Genomic DNA, 20,927 nt, shown 5'->3' with positions numbered 1-20,927 from the left:
GGAAAACCACACAAAAAAAAGGAAAAGCCCAAGCATAGATAAAAGAACAGATTGGTGACTGCCAGAGGCAGGGGGTGAGGTGGGCAAAATGGGTGAAGGGGGTCAAAAGGTACAAACTTCAGTTATAAAATAAGTAAGTCTTGGGGATGTGATGTATAGCATGGCAACTATAGTTGATAATAAAATCTTGAAAGTTCTCATCACAAGAAAAAAAATTCTTTAACTATGTATGGTGATGATGTTAACTACAGTTATTATGGTGATCGTTTCAAAATATATACATATAATTATTATGTTGTACCCCTGAAACAAATATAGTGTATGTCATTTAAAAAAAGTTTTTTAATTGAAAAACATTTTTTTAAATTTTTAATTGAAAAAGAATTTTTAATTGAAAAAATATAGTGGTTGACCATGAAACAATTAACGTGATAAAGATGAAAGGTACAGATTTATTTCTTGAGAAATTCAGCTTCATTACTATGGTAAATTTTATTGCTTTTCCTTTTTATTCATTGCAGAAACTTCAAAAAGGACACACTAGAATTAATTAGAAATGTTAAGATTGCCCAAAAAAGGAGCACCTAGATTTGATCAAATTCAAGATGAAGAAACTTACCTGGAGAATTTAGCAGTTCAGAGAAATGCTTCTGCTTTTTTTGAAAAATATGATCGGAGTGAAGTACAAGAGTTGCTGACTACTGCACTAGTTAGCTGGTTGTCTGCCAAAGAAGATGTCCACTCTCAACTAGACATCCCGTGTGGAATTATGAGTCAAATAAATAATGTAGCCTTCTCCACTGCAATCCTACTGACTCCTGTAGACCCTACTGCCCTCTTAGACTATAGAGAAGTCCATCAAATCATAAGGGAATTGGCTGTTGGAATTTATTGCTTAAATCAAATTCCTTCAATCAGTTTAGAAGCTAATTATGATCAGAGTTCTTCTTGTCAATTACCTCCAGCTTATTATGATACCAGAATTGGGCAAATTCTGATCAATATTGACTACATGTTGAAAGCACTATGGCATGGAATATATATGCCCAAAGAAAAACGAGCTAGATTCTCTGAATTGTGGCGTACCATCATGGACATTGATCCAGATGGGAAGCCTCAAACAAATAGAGATATTTTTGCAGAGTTTAGTTCAGCAGGTAAGAGAATTTAATTTGTTTTATTTTTATTAGAAGCCTTTTTTTAAAATTTAAAAGTAATTTATCTGTGACTCAGCTTTATGTATTTAGCCATGTTTCTTGAAAGAGGTTTTTCTGAATTACAAAGAATCTATCTTTTCAATAATTAATAATTAATTTTTTTCAATGTCACCTTCTGAAGCTTGGTTAGGACTTGTTAGGTTAGGACCTTGGTTAGAAGTGTTCATTTGCTATTTACTGTTATCTGTGGCTAGACTTCTGTGAAGTTCAAATGCTTGGGAGTAAGATTTGCTTGATGACACTAAGGCAGCCTGACTCACCTGCTATGGGTTGGGTTTCCAGATGTGTTTCAGGCTCTGTAGCTTTTGTGTGTACCAGCAAGCAGTACCATCTCTTGGAGATGGTATCTCTGTGTCTCAAAGACAGTTTAGATAGCTAATAGCTCTCATTTCTATGCAAGGTAATCAACTTCTGTTGAGAGCAGACTCCAAGAGTATTGAGTATAGGCAGAAATTCTACCCCTCTGGGTGAGAATTAGTCTATGATGTTGGTGGAATCAACAAATGTCACTGGATAGGTGCAGAGTACCTACGATTGGAGGATCACTGGCTTCTGAAAGATTATAGCTGTAGCTGGAACTGAAAAATTTCTTCTTGTTGTTCAGGTCCTTAGGGTGATTACGGTGAAGTAATGCAAAATGCTGCCAGTAATGTCTAGTAAGTTCCATTAATTTCTGCATTCCCTTGACCGGTCTGGTAGTTCCCCTTAAAGGGTACTGATACTTTGGCACATGCAGATACATTGTTGAAGAGAATATGGCATGGTCAAAGTCTTAAAAACATTTGTTAGCGTTCAACCAGAAGTGCTATCATTTCTGGTAGTTTAGGACCTCCAAGGCTAGTTGAGCTCACATAAATAAAATGTATCTAAATTAAGGTGTCATTTTGATGTCAAAGATGATAGGGTAGTTGATGACTCTTCTATCCTGGAAGTTGTCTAGTAATCTATATTCACCACTCACTGGAAGACAGTAGGGAATATGGCACAAGCCAGATAATGTTTCTGCCTACTTGCATTGGCCAAGATGTGTCTATAAACTAAGCTACACCGTTTGCCCTTCTTATTGAGATGATGCCAGGAGCTTTGTGAAGATCTGAGCTCCATGGAGGTTAAGGATCAGCACGATTGGATGGTGGGTTTTAACGTTAGAGCTTTGACAGTCCTGACAAAAGTTGTGTTTGCTTTTCTTCCCTTTTTACAAAGATTACTTTGAGACTCTCATCAGAAAGGAGGTGGAACTAATGAACCATCATTCCAATCTGGCATGTGTCAAACAAAGCAAAAGCCAGAGCTGACAGATTGACTGGTAAAGAAACAAAGAGCCCTTTTTAGATCCAGATATCTAGGTGGAAACTCCATTATACAAGTCAAATTCCGGAGAGTAATCCGGGTTAGAGGTGCACATTGAGGATTCAGTCATTCATATGTTAAAGTCACTAGAGCCTTTGGGTCATCCAGTGAGAGTATCAATACTAAGAAGAGAGATGGCCAGGGCAGGAGGGAGCACGTGTCCTGTTTGGTGTATATGGACAAAGGGCTCCTACTTAGTTGATGATAAAAATCAGTTATATCAAGCAACTTCGTGGCCCAACATCTGGTCTATTGAATCTAGCTGTCTATCATATCTGAGGCCACCCTCTATGAGTGGTGCCTCACAGTGGTGCTCCTGGTTGAGGAGATCAGAGACACATAGAAACATTCGAATCAAGCTGTAGGTGGAGTTGGGGAGCACCCAGAGACTAAAGTTATCTGTCTTCCATGGTGTACGTTTTCAGGGGTGACATTCAAAATAATTAACCACCAGCACAGCATGAGCACTGACCAATCAGAACAGACATTAGCAATAATGCTGGAACAGGATCTCAGAGACCTCCTGCTTGGCATATGTACCCTTTGCTGGATCATGGAGCTTTCTAGGCTATCCCAGGGAAGGGAGGCATTCAGAGAGCTCAGGGCTATAGCAATTTAATTTACCACACAATATGGAAGATTTCAATATTTTAACAATGTGGCCATATTGATACGTAACTAAATATCGGTCCCAGACATTTCGACTTAATTCTCCTTTTCTGGATGGGAATTCATCTCTTGACTATTATGATTCTACCACTAAAATATCTCAAAATCATCCACTTTGCTTTATCTCAGCTACAACACCCTGATACAGAACACTGTTTTCTCTAGCTTTACATACTGCAACTGCCTTCTGGCTGCTCTCTCTGTCTATAATCCCTTTTTCGCTGAATGTGAGTGAGGCTGGAAACCTTTCAGAGCCAGTCACTCTACCACCACGTGCCTTGGGGAAAGTGCTGTGTATGTTACACTAAAGCGCTTTGTAATATTGGTTGCCGGACAATCAAAGAAGAGCATCATATGGGGATAGAGATTTTTTTCTCCCTCCACCACACTTCAGGAGTCTGCTGAAGAACCAGCAGCATCAATATGCTTCAGGCACTGTAACAAAGGTATAGTGCAAACAATTGTAAATGACCAAGCAGCACACACTCGAGGTGTCCTGGAGCAGAGTTTTCAGGGGGAAACTCCCAGAGGCAGCAGCAGGAATAGGTACAGGTTCCCCATCATGCACCACATCTGGAGCATCACTATGAAATCCTGCAGGGCCAAGCATCAGATTCCGGGGAAGGGACCTGGACTCTTAGAAGGTGGGGCTTTTATGCTGCATGCTTAAGGATATACAGGGTCAGACACCAGCATACAAGTGCAAAGTGTATTAGCCTAGGTTACCCCCCAAATTAGGGCCTGAAATGAGGGCTTAAGTCAGAGTAGTTTATGTGAAATGACTCCAAGGAACAGGAGTGAGGGACAGGAAAAGTGAATAGAAAAGGAGGAGTCATCAATCCAAGGATAAGGCTGTTGAGCTTTCATCACGTGAATAATTAGGGACAGTTTTGCTGGGACTCTCTGGGGAGTCACATAGAATACGCTTCAGGATTGTCAGCCCGAGGGATGGAAGAGGAGAGCATGTTTTCCCTGACTTCTCTCCAATTAGTCAAAGGTTCCATGAGAGTTAACTCCCTCATGCAGATTTGTTCGTCCATCAGAATGGTAGAATGGGTTCCGTCAGGAGTCCAACACAGCAGTGGCAGAGAAACCCCAGGGCAAAAGTAAGGGCCACGTGGTGCAGTCAGGTTACATCTGTGTGGAGCTGGTCCATGCCATGACAGCTAGAGTGAAAAATACTGTCTGGGAGGAAGTGAGGTAGGGAACAAAAGGTGTCTGATATAGAGTATGACTTATGGAAATTTGGCTCTAACCCTGTGCTCTCAGCTTAGTCCTTGTAGTTGCCGCTGTATGGTGGCAAGACAGTGGCGAGACTTGCTATTTCATCTTTCACGTTTGGGGAAACAGCACCCCCTCTCTTGACTTCGAGACTGGGTTCAAACCTTGCAACTGACCATGTGATTGCCTTAAACACTGTGCTACAGTGAATTTCCGAGGAACTCTGCGGGAGGCCAACTAATTTTTTGGGAGGGAAGACTGCTGGGAATCACTGAGGCCAAGTTAAACTTCACTTCTTTAATACCTTTTGCACTGTGTGAAACCACCAGCAAACACCACCTTTAAAAAATGGTAGCAACAGCAGTGGAGAGTAGAGCACTCCAAAAATCTAGTCATATTATCCAGTTTGCTGAGAAGGGGTACTCATTAGGGCAGGTCCCTTGACCTGATGACCTTATTTAAAACCAAAAGCTGGTAAACTGAAATGGTTATTTTTTTATGCCTCTGCTCATTCCTTGTCCTTTATCTGGAATGCCCTTCTCTCTCACCCCACTCTTCTGCATTCTTCCCCAGGTTATTGCTACTCATTTTTCGAGACCTGATTCAGACACAGCCTCCTCTATTCTGTACACATTGTACCATTTTATATTGAAATTATTGGTTTCATCTCTGTCTTCCTTAATAGATTTTCTGTGCTTGAGAGCTTGAGAGCACAGAAAAGTATGCCTTTTTTGTCTTTAAATTCTCATCACATCTACAGTGCTTGGCACGTAGTAAATTTCAATACATGTAGAAATTAAATGGTTAACAGATAGAGTGTAAGAGAAAAGGAATTGAAGGAAACTCTCGGGTTTTTAGTTTGAGGGACTGATAGATAAATAGTGCTTTTAACTGTGATAGGGAATGAAAGAAAAGCAGATTTGGGGGAGAGGAAAGGTGGAATTTGTTCGGGAGTGCCTCTAGGACATTCAAGTAAAGATATGTATTAGGCATGGAGAAAGAATCTGGAGTTAGGAGCAAAACCAGGGCAGGAGAGAATATTAAAAGAAATTAGCATAGAGGTTAAAACGACGGAATCTTGTATTTCTCCCCTTCGCCCCCCCCCCCCGCCTTCCAAATGTAGTTATATCCAATTTTTAGTTAAGTCCTCTCTCGTTTTTTTACTTCATAATGACTTTGTACATATCTTCCCAGCTGATTTGCATAACATGCTATGATCACATTTCCTTTCATTAATAACTTCTAATTTTTTGTGACATGAACAATTGTGCATTCTTTAAGAAATTCGCTTAGTTTTCCATTGTACATGTCAATTCAGCCCCAAACTTCTGAACAGAAATATCGAGCTCCTCTCAGTGAAGTGAAATATCAGGTGGTGCAGCAGTTCCTTTTCTCCTTAGAGATGTCTCTCTCCACACTTTCACCCTCGTACTCCCATCTGAGCTGGTCGATTATTTTCTCTAGGCACTTTACTGCTCTTCAAAATCCATTCTCCCATTCTCCATCCTTCCTCTGCCCCTACTCCGCCTCCCTCCCCCTGCCAGTCTCGGTCTTTCACCTGACAGGCCTTCCTCACCAGTCTGGTGATCCTTGCTGTTTGTTCCATCCTGGTTGAGGGGTGAGGCAGGAGCCCGCTTGCTTGACTAGTACACCACACTGTAGAGTGATTAGGAGGAAACCTTGCTGTTTCACTGGGGAGACTTTCCCCAAATGCCGTATTTGTAGGTCTCTTCTCTTTGATTGGTCTGTTTCCTCCTATATCCTGCTTGGAGGGGGCAATGAGTCTGGAGCCAGAGGAGGGGAATGGTCTGTGGAGCTCCCCATTCCCTTCTAGTTTTTCAGCCTTTCTGCCCTTCTGGGGTGAGAATTGACTTGCTGCATTTTGGCTCCCATCCACTCAAGCCACAAAGTTTTAGAGGAATCAACAGTGCTCTAGCTTGTGTTTAGATCTATTTTAACTGTCAGAAATGCTTAATTTCTTTTTAATCTCAATAATTTATCTTACTAACTCTTTTGCAAAAGGGAGATGAATCATAGTGGCCATCTTAAAAATCCAAGAGTATTCTGGCTTTTTTAATATGTAGATTTGAGGAAGAAAAAAAGGAAAAAGAAAGGGGAGGAGGCACATTGATGAATTATTTACACTTCAAGGCACGTATGTTACAAACTCCACATTTTCTACGAAGTCTTATTTTACGGTTCTAAGCTGTTTTCTCAAGGTTTGATTAAGGTTGTAAATATCTTAAAAAAGACAATTTGACAACAAGAAACAATTTAATTTCATCATAAATGGGAAGAAAATGTAATATAAAAATTGTCATTCATAATATAGAGTAAAATCAAGTTTCAATTCTTGTTTCATCATGATTAGTTGGTAGGAAAGTTATTTATTGTATATGTTTAGCTTCTGTTATCATCAAAAAGAAGAAATATGTAATATAGGACCTGAAAAAGCAAATATACTTTATGCCCAAGTAAGAAGCTGGTTCTCTGCTTAAAGGAAGATCACATTTCTTGTTGTTCTTCCATATTTTCTTTGATTAAAGATGGGACTTATGTTATTATGTTTTCATGGTGTTGTATTTCTCCAAGGAGAATGAAAATCAATTCTTTTTAATTCCACAAGCTTCCATCTTTCTTTACTCCGCTTAGTTACCACATATCTATCTGCTTTTATTCTTTGACAATTTTACCGGCATTTCATTATCCCTTTGCTGTCATTTCGGTAGAATTTCAAGATGAAACCCTGTTTTCAATCTACTCTGTTTATCCAGAGACCAAGTAAGAAATTTTCACAATCTAAAATCTTTCTTTTTTACTGTGAAGGTTTGATAGATATTACAAAGGATCCAGACTTTGATGGCATCTATGATGAAGACATGAATGAAGATCCAACATATAATCCCAATAGCCCTGAAGAAAAAGCTGTATTTATGAAATATGCTGAAAATATTCTACTAAAGTTGACATTCAGTACCACACAAGTTCAACAGTGTGAAAATGTTTTTATATTTGAAACAGCCTATTGGCTTACTAATGCTGTAAGATATAATCAGGATTATCTTGACATTTGTACCTACCAGAGATTACAGCAAAGGTTATATCTTCAAAAAAAGATTATTCAAAAACACTTTGAGAAGAAAAAAGAAATCAGGAAAGGGATAGGATACCTAAAATTAATATGTTTTCTGACTCCATTTCTACTGAGTTTAAAAAAGAAGATGAAAGTTCCATATTTAAGTAGTCTGCTTCAGCCTTTTTCAGGTAAGAGTATCACCAAAAATTATATATAAAATATAGCTATATACTGAACTTATATGTAAATTCAATTTTGTTTCTAGTATGTGGGTCCAAGCATGTAACCAAGCTGTAGCCTGTTAATAATAAAAAGCAAAATGCAATGTCTCCAAAGTAATTAAAAATACTTGGTATATTCACACAGTACATGGTATATATTTATATCAATTATAAGGACTGTTGAAAGACGTAAAATGAGTTCTGAGAAAATAGGGAAATATGCTATGTTCACAATGGGACAACACTATATTATATCTCATTCAAATTATAAGTTCAGTGCACTTCTACTCAACATCCCTATTGTGTTTTTCATGAAAGTTTACAAATTGATTCTGAGATTAATATGGAGCAGTAAAAGATCATGAATGCTCTTACATTTCTGAAAAAAAGATGAAAACATATAAAAACTTTAGTAATATATTGGTATTATAACAAAGAAATAGACAAATGTAGGAGAATAGAGAGCTAAAATAGGACCATGTTTACATGGAATTTGACAGGAATGCAGAGCAGACTATTCTTCCCACCCAGATTAGCACACAATTTGTGTATTTTCACTGGTGCTTAAACTTGTAGGCTTATTATAGTGGGCTTTCTATTCAGATGGCAAATTTTCAGTAGAAATTTTACAAGTCACTTAATGAAAATTTGTATCATGAGAATTATGATAGTGAAGATTATAATCCATATCTGTAAACTATTTAAAAATGGACTCATGACAGCTTGTCCAGGATGGGGGTGGGGAGAATGTCATGTGTATGGAACTGATATGCTTAAAGAGGATGTTAGCTATATCTGTAATGTCTTATTATTTAAATTATTGGAAACAAATATGACTAAATATTAATAATTAATTTCCAGGTGGTGAAATTAAGGTGTTATATTTTTCTTTGTACTTTTCTAGACCTTTTGCATTTCTCAAAATACATTATATACCTTATATTGATGAAACTATATTCTGCTAACAAGTCAAAATATTGAATAAACCTAATCCTTGCCAGGATTTTAGAAAATGATTTTTCAAAGTAAATTATATATGTGTAGCTTCATTACTTTCCAGAAAAATGGGCTGATTATTTTTGTCATGTGAGAGATACCCACCTTTTTCTTTATAGTATCTCTCTTTTCCTTAACTAGCTCAGGTAACTTTTATTTATTTAACTAAAGATTCTCCACGGCACAGAGTTTCAAATCTTTTCTGATAATTGGGGGTAAAATATTAGTCTTGAGCTCACATATAGTAATCAATAAGTAAAATAATGTTTTGATTATTCTTTTGAAACGTCTATACAATGAAACTACAAAAAAAGACCAAAATGTATGATATAAATATATTTTAATATTTAAAATATACATTAAGATCATGAATAAATAGAATGTAATTGCCAAGATTTGCATTTCACATAGAATTTTTTCACTTTATGAGAAAGAGAATTTAGACCTCAAAAATATGATTGCCTATATGCTGTTATTCAATTTTTAAACAAAAATTTGTTTTCATTTTTGGAGATGACAAGGTCAAGACAGAGCGAGAATTGCCTCCATTTATTTATGGACGAGATTTTAAATGCCAGAATTTTCACTACAAAGAGGATGAGTATTTTCACGTTCATGGAGGAATTGAATTTGATATCAGCACTCCTTCAATTGAGAATGCTTTGGAAGATTTTAAGGTTTAAATTATTATTGTTCCTGAAATGGTTTGTCATTTCACAGCTCTTTTATCCTATTCTCCAACCAGAAAGATTCTCTGTTGGTACAGGCACTAGGCAGCTCTCCAAATGATTATCTTCACAACTCACTAATTTCTTCAAACATTACATAACATATATGAATTAAGTGCAAGTATATCTAAGGTCTTGTGTTAGATGTCAGAGATAAAATGATAAATAAGCTAGGCACAACTATCCTTGCAGAATTTACAGACTTCTAATGGACCACATTTGCCCTAGAATAGTTAACCGAAGAATACAGTAGAAATCCCTGAACACTAACTACATATTCTTCCATTTTTCTCAAAGATTAGTATTAGAACAGAGATCCTCTAGAGTTTGAGAACAAAATTCATCTGGAAAACATAATACATTTCAATTGTCATTGTTTTTCTACTTTCTCCATATTATATTCTTTTTAAAAAATTTTCCTCTCTAATCCAAATTAGGGATTGGATATATTCAGTTATTACCAGGGTCACTTGGGATTTTTTATTGAAAATTTGTCCTTTACAGGTATAAAATTTCATCTAAAATAAGTTAACAATTGTTTAGATTTGTTTAAAGATTTTTTTTTTAGTAACATAACTTGTATTTTAGAACAATTTAGAAAAAATACGGGATTGTGCTGCTAATACGTTTGCAGAAGATTCAGGCTACAAAGAATATTACTCAATACCAATCATGAAATTAAATGGAAAAAGGTAAGGAACTTTTAGTAATTATTCACAGTAACACAACTTGTTGAAAGCAGAAAACCGGAAAGTGTCAAAATGCAAAGGCTAACTTGAAACCTCAGGATGGAGGTCCTAGAACAATAATAACCCCTGTGAATGACTACGGACTCTACAAAGTATTAAATGTTATATTTATTACTTCATACACCTTGATACGTTCTGTGTAATAATCCTTAGACATTGTAATTTGTTCTTACAACGAACACAGTGGTTAAATGGGGATGGAGGTGGGGCTCAAATCCTATGGGCCCACTGAAAAGCAATGGACTCAGCATACACCCCTTTGTTTCCATAAGGAATATGATTTTAAATCCTCTTCCTCCGCTGGGTCTTGTTAAGCCTGTCATCTCTTAGAGCACCATGTTTCTCTCAGTATTTTTAGGCTCTTTTATGTATGTTCTTGGGTTTTCACAGCTTGGAAACTGAAATTTGTAAATAAGGGAAATAGAATGCAGAGGAAACATTTGAGTTGGAGGTAGAGACAAGATTTTAAAGCATATTGGAGTTTGTTTTGTTTTTCTTAAAGTCGTGGAAGTAGTTGAGAGGCTAGGGCCATGTCAGGAACTCTGGAGAATAGAAACCTTTGAGGGGGGTGGGGAGTAGCAGAGGAGAGAGCAAAAGAGACTGAGAAGGAATGATAGAGGTAGAGGAGAAACGAGAAAGTATGACAGCATGGAAGCCAAATGGGGAGAAGTTTTAAAATATGGTAATAGTTAACAACGTCAAACTCAAGAGAGAAAAAGGCCAAGTTGATTTAAGACTGAAGAAAGCCCTCTAAATTTGACAATGACTTGATAAGAGAAGATGTGGTTATAGAAGGCTATGTGTAATAAGTTGAAGGATAAAGTCGGGGAGAGTTCATGGGATGTGAAGAAGTAAAGACAAAGATTATAAATTTCTTTCAAGATGCATGGCAGTGAGGAAAATAAGAGGAATAAGGCAGAGGGAGAAGCAGATAAAAGATGAAAGGTGGATCTTTCCACGGAATACTGCCTGGATGCACACAAGGTACTAGAGCTAAAGTCAAAGACCATGTGGCTAACAGCCTCCATGATTTTGAAGGGAACTAAGAAGTAGATCTCACTCCTCTGGAATGGACTGTTGGTGTGCATCTCCCTGGAGGAGGAATCTCTGAGGGACCTAGCACCTGTAGACATACTCCATGTACGATTCTTGTCAAGCTGGAGGCTCTTCTAAACAAAGGTTTATTCTCCCAGGTTCTAGTGTCTAGTGGGACATGAATGATCCTGGAAATGCAGGGAAAGAGCTGGAATGAAGGCTGTGCTTGATGAGAGGTTGTTGTGGGTGAAGGAGTATGGTTGGTGTAAGCACCCTGCCATTGCACCCTAAGGGATCCAGTCATATCGCTGCAGTGGGATCTCATAGTGGAATTGTTTCTCTAGTTTCTGACGAATGCACAGCATTTGGTTATCAGTGTTGGCAAATTGTAGACGGATTTGAATTTTCAGACTTTCAAAACTAGCATAAGCTTGTTTCCCAGACCCAGCCAGCATGGAGTAAAAGTGAAAACCACAAGAGGAGGACTAGTATTTTCCTGGCTCCTGAGCCAATTACCAGTGAACCTTCAGTTCCCTATAAAATCTACCCCCACAGAATTATTTCTAGAAATCTTGTATTTCCATGGGTCAGCACTCTCAGCTACTATGACGTTTTTTCGGTCTCCTCCTTTCCTGCCTGGGCTCCCTGTAATGATCCACTGCTGGAACTCCAGAGCCCAACAGCCCCAAGAAGGCAACTCGATACTGATGTCACTGTTGTCTCTGACACTGCTGCTCCTGGTTACAGAGCTGGCATCACCCCTGGGCTGACTCCTCCTGATGTCTGGTAGATAGCACGCATCAAATGTGAGATGTGTTGAAGCCAATTCAATGACATAAAGATAATTTCTTTCCCAATTTTATTGGTTTCAAACAAGTGCTGTCTTGAGCCCCTAACAATTTGGTGCAAAAACAGCTCTTTCAGTCATTTTGCTTACAGTTGTTTCTTTCTATGTAGGGATCTTCTTTCTGTGTTGGTCCTGGACCAGAGAATAATCTGAATGATGGAAAACATACCATCTCAAAATCTCCCCTCTTCTTTGCTTTTAGGGGCACTGTTATTGGGCTGAGCTCATGTATCGTGATGTTCTCTTTCCTCAGAATGATTTACTTCCTAGGAGACTCCCGGTCCCTAATGAAAATAGGATCATTCCCACTGGCCTTCCTGCCCTGCTTGGAAACATCTAAGTCCTAGATTCATTTTTGGCTCAGGTTGTATTCTTCCACCATACCAACATCAAAAAATAGGAGCCACAGTCAGATACCCAGGATTTGGCAGCCCATGAAAGTAGAAGAACTCATGAATTATTAAGATGACAATGATTGGAGCAAATAGATGAGTTGATACTGATACTAAAATGTCCTACTTGGGGGAGAGCATACCAGCATCATGTTGCTGTTGTGGATGTTGGGAGGCAGGTCAGAAAACAACTTGACGTGACAGTGGCGTGTCAGGGAAGTGTGATGTTAGAGGGTCCTACTGCAGTCCCTAAGCTGAGTGCAGATGCCCAGGCAGAAGACTGTGGAGGGAGTTGTTTAAAAGTGAGGCTCTTCTAAAGCCCCTGCTGATGCCTACACTTAAAGTCTTGAGTAAGAACAGTGGTGTGTCACTATGCAGTACTTGGATGAGGGCTCACTCACAGTGCTGGCCATCTGGGCTTTCTGTGCTTCCAGTAATCATCTCTGTGTGGGCCATTGTTGGCCTAATGCACAGGTTGTGTATCCAACTTTGCCGGGGTGGGAGGGGTCACAAAATTCTGAGGTCAGAGACTTTTTCAGGGTACGGTGATCTTCACCACCGGTTGCTTCTCCAGTTTCTAGGGTAGGACAGCTCCCTGCTGGTTTTGGATGTTTGATTGGTATTGGATGATTAGACCAACTTTCTAAAAGAAATCAGCCTACCCTCCCTTGGTATTTGTTAAATTCATAAGTTTGTTTCATCGCTTGGGCAGTTATCTGGGAGTACATCACTGAGTACCGGGGCTCCAAATGTAGTCAGCAGCTTCTGATTCCATAGCAATTTCCCACAGCCAGAGCCAGCTCCCTAGAGAAGTACATGAAAAGACAGAGGTTTCTGACACTGGGATTCTCTTGGAGCAAGATGATGTAGAGCTGGGCCAGCCAAAGACCAAAGGATATCCTTAGTGTAATCCCTCATGCCTAGATCTATGGACACAGTCTTACGGGACTTGGGGTATCTGTATATGGTGTCCACTCTTATCAGTGTGTATAATACCAAGGAAAGGTGAGCCGTTTTCTTCCAGAAATTTAGTTTAGTCATCCAGTGCAAATCAAGTATCCAGGTCTGATCCATATAGCTCCTTAAGGCCCATTAGCCTATCACCACTATGATCCGAAAGCCTTCAAATCTGGGTGGGATTCAGAATTCCTGCTCCTCAATTTCGGAGGCTGGAGTCTAGTAAGTTAGGCAAGTTCCCATTGATGAAGGTGGACAAAGTGACAAGTCCACCACCTGGCCTGGCACTATACCTGAGAGGTGTGGATAAAGAAGCCTTTAGTTTATATTCTCGTAGTCTGGTTTCCTTTGGGGGAAGAAGATGGTGGGTATGAAGAATGACAGCCTCAAATAAATGCTAACAGGTCCTCAAATATGTCTCCGTCTATGCAGAGGTCTATTATATTCAGAAAACTGGGATTGAAGTAAAGGTCAAAAAAGAGAAGGTATTAGCCCCTGATCGGTTCATAATAGAGTGTTTTCCTAAGATCTTCCTTTAACTGATCCATGGGGCCCCGTGATTCCACCTTAGCCTATGGGCAAGGAGTTTCCTTAGCATAGAGAGTCACCGACTCACTTTACTGGAAATTAGCATAATGGAAAAAACTTCTCAGCATCCTTAGGAGAACTAATAGTCCCTGAGCAGCAAAGTGAAGAGCCATGGGAGAGGATCACCACTGTCAAGAATACTGTTTTTACAGCAATCAGTAGTTGCCTTTAGAGGAGAAACCCAGGTAACATTAAGAGGCTTCCCACTGGCAGAGGTGGGGACAGCAGCTGAGACACTCACCACTGAAATCTGGCAATGGGGAAAGGTAACTCGTGGCAGAAGTGGAGGAAGGCCACCATTTTCTTTTTACCTGTGATGATAAGCAACCCCAGGGAACAGAGCCACTCAAGATGTTGTCATTTTTTCATCCCAGAGTGAGAGGGGACTGGGCCTATTGCCTACCCATGATTCAAGGACCTGGTGGGTTGGGGTTTCTCTAGCCCACTGTGCAGTGAGTAAAAGTCAAGCAGCCATTACCCAAAGCATCATTCCAAATCAGACTCACGGTCCACTCTTGAGAAAGCAAATGTAGACATAACTAGATTAAAGGAATTAAAAAGTAAATTTGTAAGAGGAGATTAAGCAGATGGTTAGAAGGTAAACCTAGGAATCTTTCAACCAGAGTTAGGACTTTCGGTGACTTTTAGGCAGTGCCCCTAGTCAGTGGTATAGGAAAGACAGAGTCAATTAAAAAGGTCAGTATGGAGAAGATACTTGTTATAAAAGACCTGATTAATAACAGTTGATAACCATGTCATTAAAATACAATCAAGTACATTTTAAACTATATTTTGTATTTGTTATAGAAAATCGTAATTGTTATAGAAAAAGTTTTGCCGGCATAGAAAAAATGTAACAAATAACTTCCAAGTCAGAAAGACTTAAATTGTTTTCATTTTTTTTAATAGCTACTATGTGATCAGTTTTGAACTTGAAATTTTCTATCAGCAACTATATAAGACACAGTGGTGGGGAGCCATAAATGAAATAGTGAACAATCTGAGACTGAAAAGACTTCCACTGACAGATGCTCAATTACATGAACAATTTAAGAAAAAATTTGGTTTCAAAAAAGCTATGAAATGCAAGGTATTTCAATGATTACCACAAAATTTAGTGTAAGAAATTATAAATAAGTATATGTCTCAAATTTTTATCATAGGGATAAATAATAAGTTAAATAAAGCCTTCAATATGCAATTAAGATTCCACATTTTAGCAGCTGAAAAGCTCTACAATTCTGGATTACAAACTTCTGGCCAGGTTACAAAACAACCTGTTTATGAATGGAATTGTGATTAATATTAATAACAGCTGAATATCTATTGAGTGCTTATTTTGTATGCCAGGCATACAAATACTATAAATTCTTTGAACAAATTCTTTCAAGACACTGATACTATTGTTATCAATCCTATTTTACAAATGAGAAATTTGACATGCAGCGAGTTAAGGCTCTTTCCCAAATCACACAGCTAGTAAATTGCAAAGGCAGGCTTCAGTCGTGGGGACTAAATCTAAGGAGCAAACCTGGCATCCTGAATCAAACCTCTGTATCTGCTTCAATATGCCTTGACTGACAGCTTTTGGAACTGATAAATTAAGTGGTGAGCTCACCAGTTTCAAAGGATACATTGGCATTTACTTACCATTTATTTGTTTTAATGTTCACAAATTTTAAGCTTTGATAAACTATTAGTTTAATTTAAAAATATTATTGCAAAGCAATTATATGCCAATAAAGATGTTAAAAAAAATTGAGTAGTCAGAACATCTAAAAGAAGAGTGTAACATTTTCACCTTTCCACTTTGAGACATAGAGCAAAGAAGACAAACTGTATTCCTATAGCTATATATTTCAAGTCTCTAGACTTCTAAGTAAGATTGTTCTTAAATCAGAGAAGGAATTCGATGTCCATTTGCTTTTTAAATATTTCAGAAAGATATTTGTTTCCTTGTTTTAATTGTCTCCAGAGAAGAAAGATTTACAACTTCTCCCTTAAAAAAAGGACAGGAGAAAAAAAAACTTCCCCAAAATATTTTTTAAAGTTCTCAGTGTTTCTTTATAGCTCTAACAACTTCCTTGCCCACAGATCTTGTGAAAATTCTACTGTAATTGCACACCAATCGTGATTATAATAATATAGTTCATTGTACTTTTCTTCCTTTAACTAAACTTCAGGTGTATTTTGAAAAAACTAATTCTGGCCTTCCTAATAATTTTAGAGTATCCCATTTGGTATGAAGTCTGCTGCTGAAAGAGGATTATCTGCTGTTTTCCATACATTTAGCCGTAAAACTTCAAGTTCGACGATCAATGTTTCAGACGAGGCAGGTTATGCTATTTTCCATCAAGCTGCTCTACACAACAGAGTTCCAATCATATGTCAGCTGTGCAATGCCAACTTCAATGTTAACCAGAGACGCTTTATTATACTTAGCCAAGGTACCATAAAGTTTTTAAATCTTAAAATGTTTTTCTTTTACTTACCCCTATTCGGCATTAGGAATGCATGTTGATTTTAGCACAAGGTTAAAATTTAGTATTGGAACCTAGAGCAGAGCTGAGGTTTTTGTTTCACTTATCTCAGAGAGGCTCCTTTTAGTTCTCTAAGTATCACTTGTTGCTCCCTTATGTAGTAAATATTATTTGTTTATTGTGTTTCCCTCATTTGAATATAAGCTCCATGAAGGGCAAGGATTTGGTTTAGTTTGTTTGCCATGGTATCCTAGTGCCCAGAAGAAAACCTGGCATTGGTAGGTGCTTGAGAAATATTTGTTGAATGAATGGCATGATGGATGAATTCAGGGTAGCCTTTGACAATCACTGACATAATTAATATACAGTGATATACTGTAGAAATTCTGAGAAAAGGGAGATAAATAGACATCCCAGCAGAACATCCATTTCTTATCCTAGGCTCTTAACCAGGTAATAGTTTCTTCATACTACATAAACTTATATTTAATAACAAAAAATCCTCTATAGTCATAATTTTAGGATTAATGACCCCTTTAAGGCTAACCTGGTTTAAACTTTAAAAAGCAAATTTTCTTGATTATTATTGTAGATATACATACATATTTATATGTTCATTGGAATAAATTTAACCAGTATAAAAATAATAAAATTGAAAATAAAGTGGCAGCCCTCCACAACTGAAGAGGGAAATAAAATGTTGGGAATAGCTTATGCAATAACATTGGCAATAAGAAATGGCAATTTTATATTTTAATTTGCTGCCTTAAGAGGCTGTGTTTAAGTTTCACACCAACACAAAATGTGCTGCTTTAATCCTGTTGACTACTGATAAATTTCATACTCTATCAGTATAATTAAAATGTTTTGGTATTAAGATGCTTCTGTTACTTAATTAAAATATTCAATACACAATGAACTTAGTTAAAATAGAGCAAAATTCAGTCAAAATGCAATGGGTGGCCTGTTATTTAAAGATGTGTTTTATTTTAAGTGTTTTTGGTGTAAAAAAACCATTGGTAATTAAAGTTTCTCATTCATCCTGTGACTACATAGATTTCCATTTGCTAAGAACTGAGTAGAGTTTGAAGTACGGAAAATGTCTATGTGTTATTACTTAACCAACACAAAACTGCCCCCTGTGAGTTTTGGCCAGCCACGAGCGAGGCAGCGTTTCTGGGTCTGCTTTGATGCAATGACAGACGCATGCCCACACCCAGATGACTTGGCCCAAAATTACACTCAGTCCTGCTGGATGTAATCCTGTCACCTGCATCTCAAAATAGTCATTTTGTTCTGCTTCATATGAGTCAATGTTGACTAATTTAGGAAAACTTTTGCATACTAATAATCATACTTCTATGTATATTCCCTTTTAAAACAGAGTCATCAAAACTAGACATGAAAAACGAAAGAAATGGTAAGACATAAGTAAAATACTTGGTGCATTTTTAAAAGTTTATATATTAAAACTTTTCTTGTAGTATATAATCTTCAAAATGCTGTCACATGAGAATAACACAAAATGATTTTTATATACATTTTGAAGTATACATTTTTTCTACCCATGATTATTTATTCATCTTTTTCTTAAGTTTTGGGGGATGGTTCTCTTTTTTTTAACCTTGGAATTTGCAAATTATCTCTACTTATTTTTGTAAAATCAGGCCCCAATGTGGGTTTTATGCCTAAAAAAAGAGCAGTTAATATTATTTAGATATGCTGCCATCTAGTGACATTAACAATCTGAGGTCTGAGGAATGAGTCATTCTTGCTGAGGTGAGAGACTTGACCTAAGTATTGTGTATGATGAAAACAGAAAAAAATTTAAAGGATACACCTTCTATATCTATATCTAAAAGGCTATACCTTCATACTCTATATAGGCTAATTCAAGGAGGGTTTATTTTTCAAGAAACCATTTACAAAGACCTGAATTTTGTAAGGGGAGGGTAATAGTTATGCAAACCAACCACCTTCCATTGGTGGAAGAACAGCTAATGTGAGATGACCAGAGAGGATAAGTATCCTGACCTCATCATCCTCCTCCTCCAGTCTCCTGCCAGGGCTCCTCATTGGCAGTTACTGACAAGAAGCCAAAGGACAGGGGTTGCAAAATCTGCAGAGGCAGAGAGCAGGGAGTGTCTTAGAGGGAGGTGAGTGGGCCTGGAGGGGGAAAAGAAAGCTTACCTACAGGCCCACCTACCCTGTAGGAATTTGCAATTGAGTAACAATAGTACGCCTCCTGCATCATTGCTCTGTTTTTTCCCCTTTTTCTTTTCTAAATATTACTTATGGCTACCTTGTATAATATTACTTATTTGTTTATTGTGGCTTCCTCCATTGAATATAAGGTCCATAAGGGCAAGGATTTGGTTTACTCTGCCATAGTATCCTAGTGCCCAGGAGAAAGCCTGGCGTTAATAGGTAGTTGGGAATAGTTGCTGTGTGAACGCATGATGGATGAATGCAGGGTAGCATTTCATAATCGCTGGCATTATTAATACAGTGATGTACTATAAAAGTTCAGGGAAAATTCAGGGAAAAGAGAAAAATGGCTTTCAGGTCCCATTAGAGCATCTGTTCTTTAGACCAAGGTTCTTTCTCTACCCGAGAATAATTTCTTCAGACTACATAAACCCCTCCAGAACTTCCCTGATTTGAGCATGACTAGGACAGTGTTTCTCAGCCTCAGCACTACTGACGTTCGGGCTTGATAAGTCTTTGCTGTAGGGGCTATCCTATGCGCTGTAAAATGTTTAGTAGCAGCCGTGGCCTCTACCCACTAAATGCCAGTAGCAACCCCTACCCCAGCTGTGACAACCAAAATATCATCAGACATTGCATATGTCAAGGGGAGACATTTCGTCCCACTATTATTGGATAAACTTTCAAGTATGTAGGAATCACACAGGTATCTTGTTAAATGCAGACTGATTCAGAGGGCTGGCTGACAGCCGAGATCCTGCATTTCTATTAAACACACTTTAAAGGAGTAAGGGGGGCGGGTGTAAGAATAGTATTCCTGCCCCTGGGTTGTGCTGAAATATTTTTTGAAGGAAGGTAGAGAAGAGAAGGAGAGGGTCAGTGGGGAGGTTAGCATTGTTTAAAACAAACAAACAACCAAACCAAACCGAACGAACAAACTTCAGTTCATTTTGATGTTTCTCCTGCTGAGCTAATTGTGTTTCATTGATTGAAATGAACCAAAATGTTCTGTAGTCCTATGATTAGGTCTCAGTCTTTTGGGGAACTTGTGCTCCTGAACCATGAACGTCAACTTGCTTCTCAGTCCCTGCCTGCCCCTTAGGTGGATCAGGATGGCTGAAGGGGACTGTAATTGGGTACTTCCCTTCCCCCAGGCAGGTTAGGCTCCGATAAAACCTCAGCAGATGAGGCTCCTGAGGACCGACTGGCCTTGTTAAGAAAATTAGAATGCTGTGGTGTATTTCCAAATGGTTCCTTTCCCCCTTCCCCTGCTGGAAGCACAAGGGGGTATTTCTTCAATATTAACTGTGAGGACCTGGTCGAGCTCCTGGAGGTAAAACTGTCTAGAACATGGGGGCCTCTTATGACTGGGCCCCCTGGAGTTTCTGACTATCAGACTTGTCCACACTGAGCCACCAGCAATTTGTCAATTACACATCAGGTTTTCTGACCCTGCCACTGGTTCCTATAGAGGTTTCTGCTCTTGGATTTCTGCTCCAGTAAGTTGTGATTCTCTGTATCTGCCTGTCTATCTCTCTAGTTTTGGGAGCAGCATTTTTGCCCTGTGACCTCACTTCTCTAATGGATCTGAGAAGAGTTGTTCATTTTTCAGTTTGTTCAAGTTTTTACTTGCTTTTAGGATGGATTGGGGACTTTTAAGCTCTTTACATGCCAGAGCAGAAACTGGAAGACTAAGCAGTAATTTTAAATAAATAGATTTGGGTCAGATGTTATAGATTATCAAAGGCTATGATATAGAGCTTAGACTACTAAGGCAGGCAGGAGGCCGTTGGAATTTTCTGAGTTGGGAGAAAAACAGTGCTTCACTGAGGAAATACCATTTTGGCTGATGAATAAATAAGACTTAGGTAGACCCCAATCAGAGAAGTGTTGTTTGGGAGAAGGAAGCTTTCAGACAGCAGAAATAGCCCAGGGTGACTGGATAATTCATCATCCAAATCAGGGAGTTTGAAAATGGAAGGGCAGTATTAATAATTATGCTGGGGCAACAGGCATAGACCAGTACTTTCCTGGACGGTCGGTCACCCTACATTTGAGGAGCTACAAGAAGGCCCAAATAAAGAGAACAAGGTGTGTATGTTGCCTTTCTTTCTTTCTTTCCTTCCTTCCTTCCTTCCTTCCTTCCTTCTTTCTTTCTTTCTTTCTTTCTTTCTTTCTTTCTTTCTTTCTTTC

At 38.3% G+C, this 20,927-nt stretch overlaps 1 protein-coding gene across 2 annotated transcripts in view; it reads left to right on the top strand.

Annotated features, from left to right (window-relative positions):
• Positions 1-20,927, top strand: part of ANKAR (ankyrin and armadillo repeat containing) — an 82,065-nt gene that overhangs the window by 649 nt on the left and 60,489 nt on the right. The window contains exons 2-7 of one of the 2 annotated variants that reach the window (XM_029225682.1): positions 522-1,157; positions 7,284-7,721; positions 9,264-9,427; positions 10,067-10,170; positions 14,956-15,136; positions 16,274-16,493. In XM_029225682.1, coding sequence (XP_029081515.1) covers positions 557-1,157; positions 7,284-7,721; positions 9,264-9,427; positions 10,067-10,170; positions 14,956-15,136; positions 16,274-16,493 — 1,708 coding nt within the window. In that variant the 5' untranslated portion in view covers positions 522-556. Of the gene's footprint in view, positions 1-422; positions 1,158-7,283; positions 7,722-9,263; positions 9,428-10,066; positions 10,171-14,955; positions 15,137-16,273; positions 16,494-20,927 lie in introns of those variants that run through there. The other variant, XM_029225681.1, reaches the window with a different exon arrangement.

This window comes from Monodon monoceros, unplaced genomic scaffold, assembly GCF_005190385.1.
Source record: "Monodon monoceros isolate NGI ecotype Baffin Bay Population unplaced genomic scaffold, NGI_Narwhal_1 Super_Scaffold_16, whole genome shotgun sequence".
Taxonomy (NCBI): domain Eukaryota; kingdom Metazoa; phylum Chordata; class Mammalia; order Artiodactyla; family Monodontidae; genus Monodon; species Monodon monoceros.
This window is presented reverse-complemented; position numbering and strand designations above follow the sequence as displayed.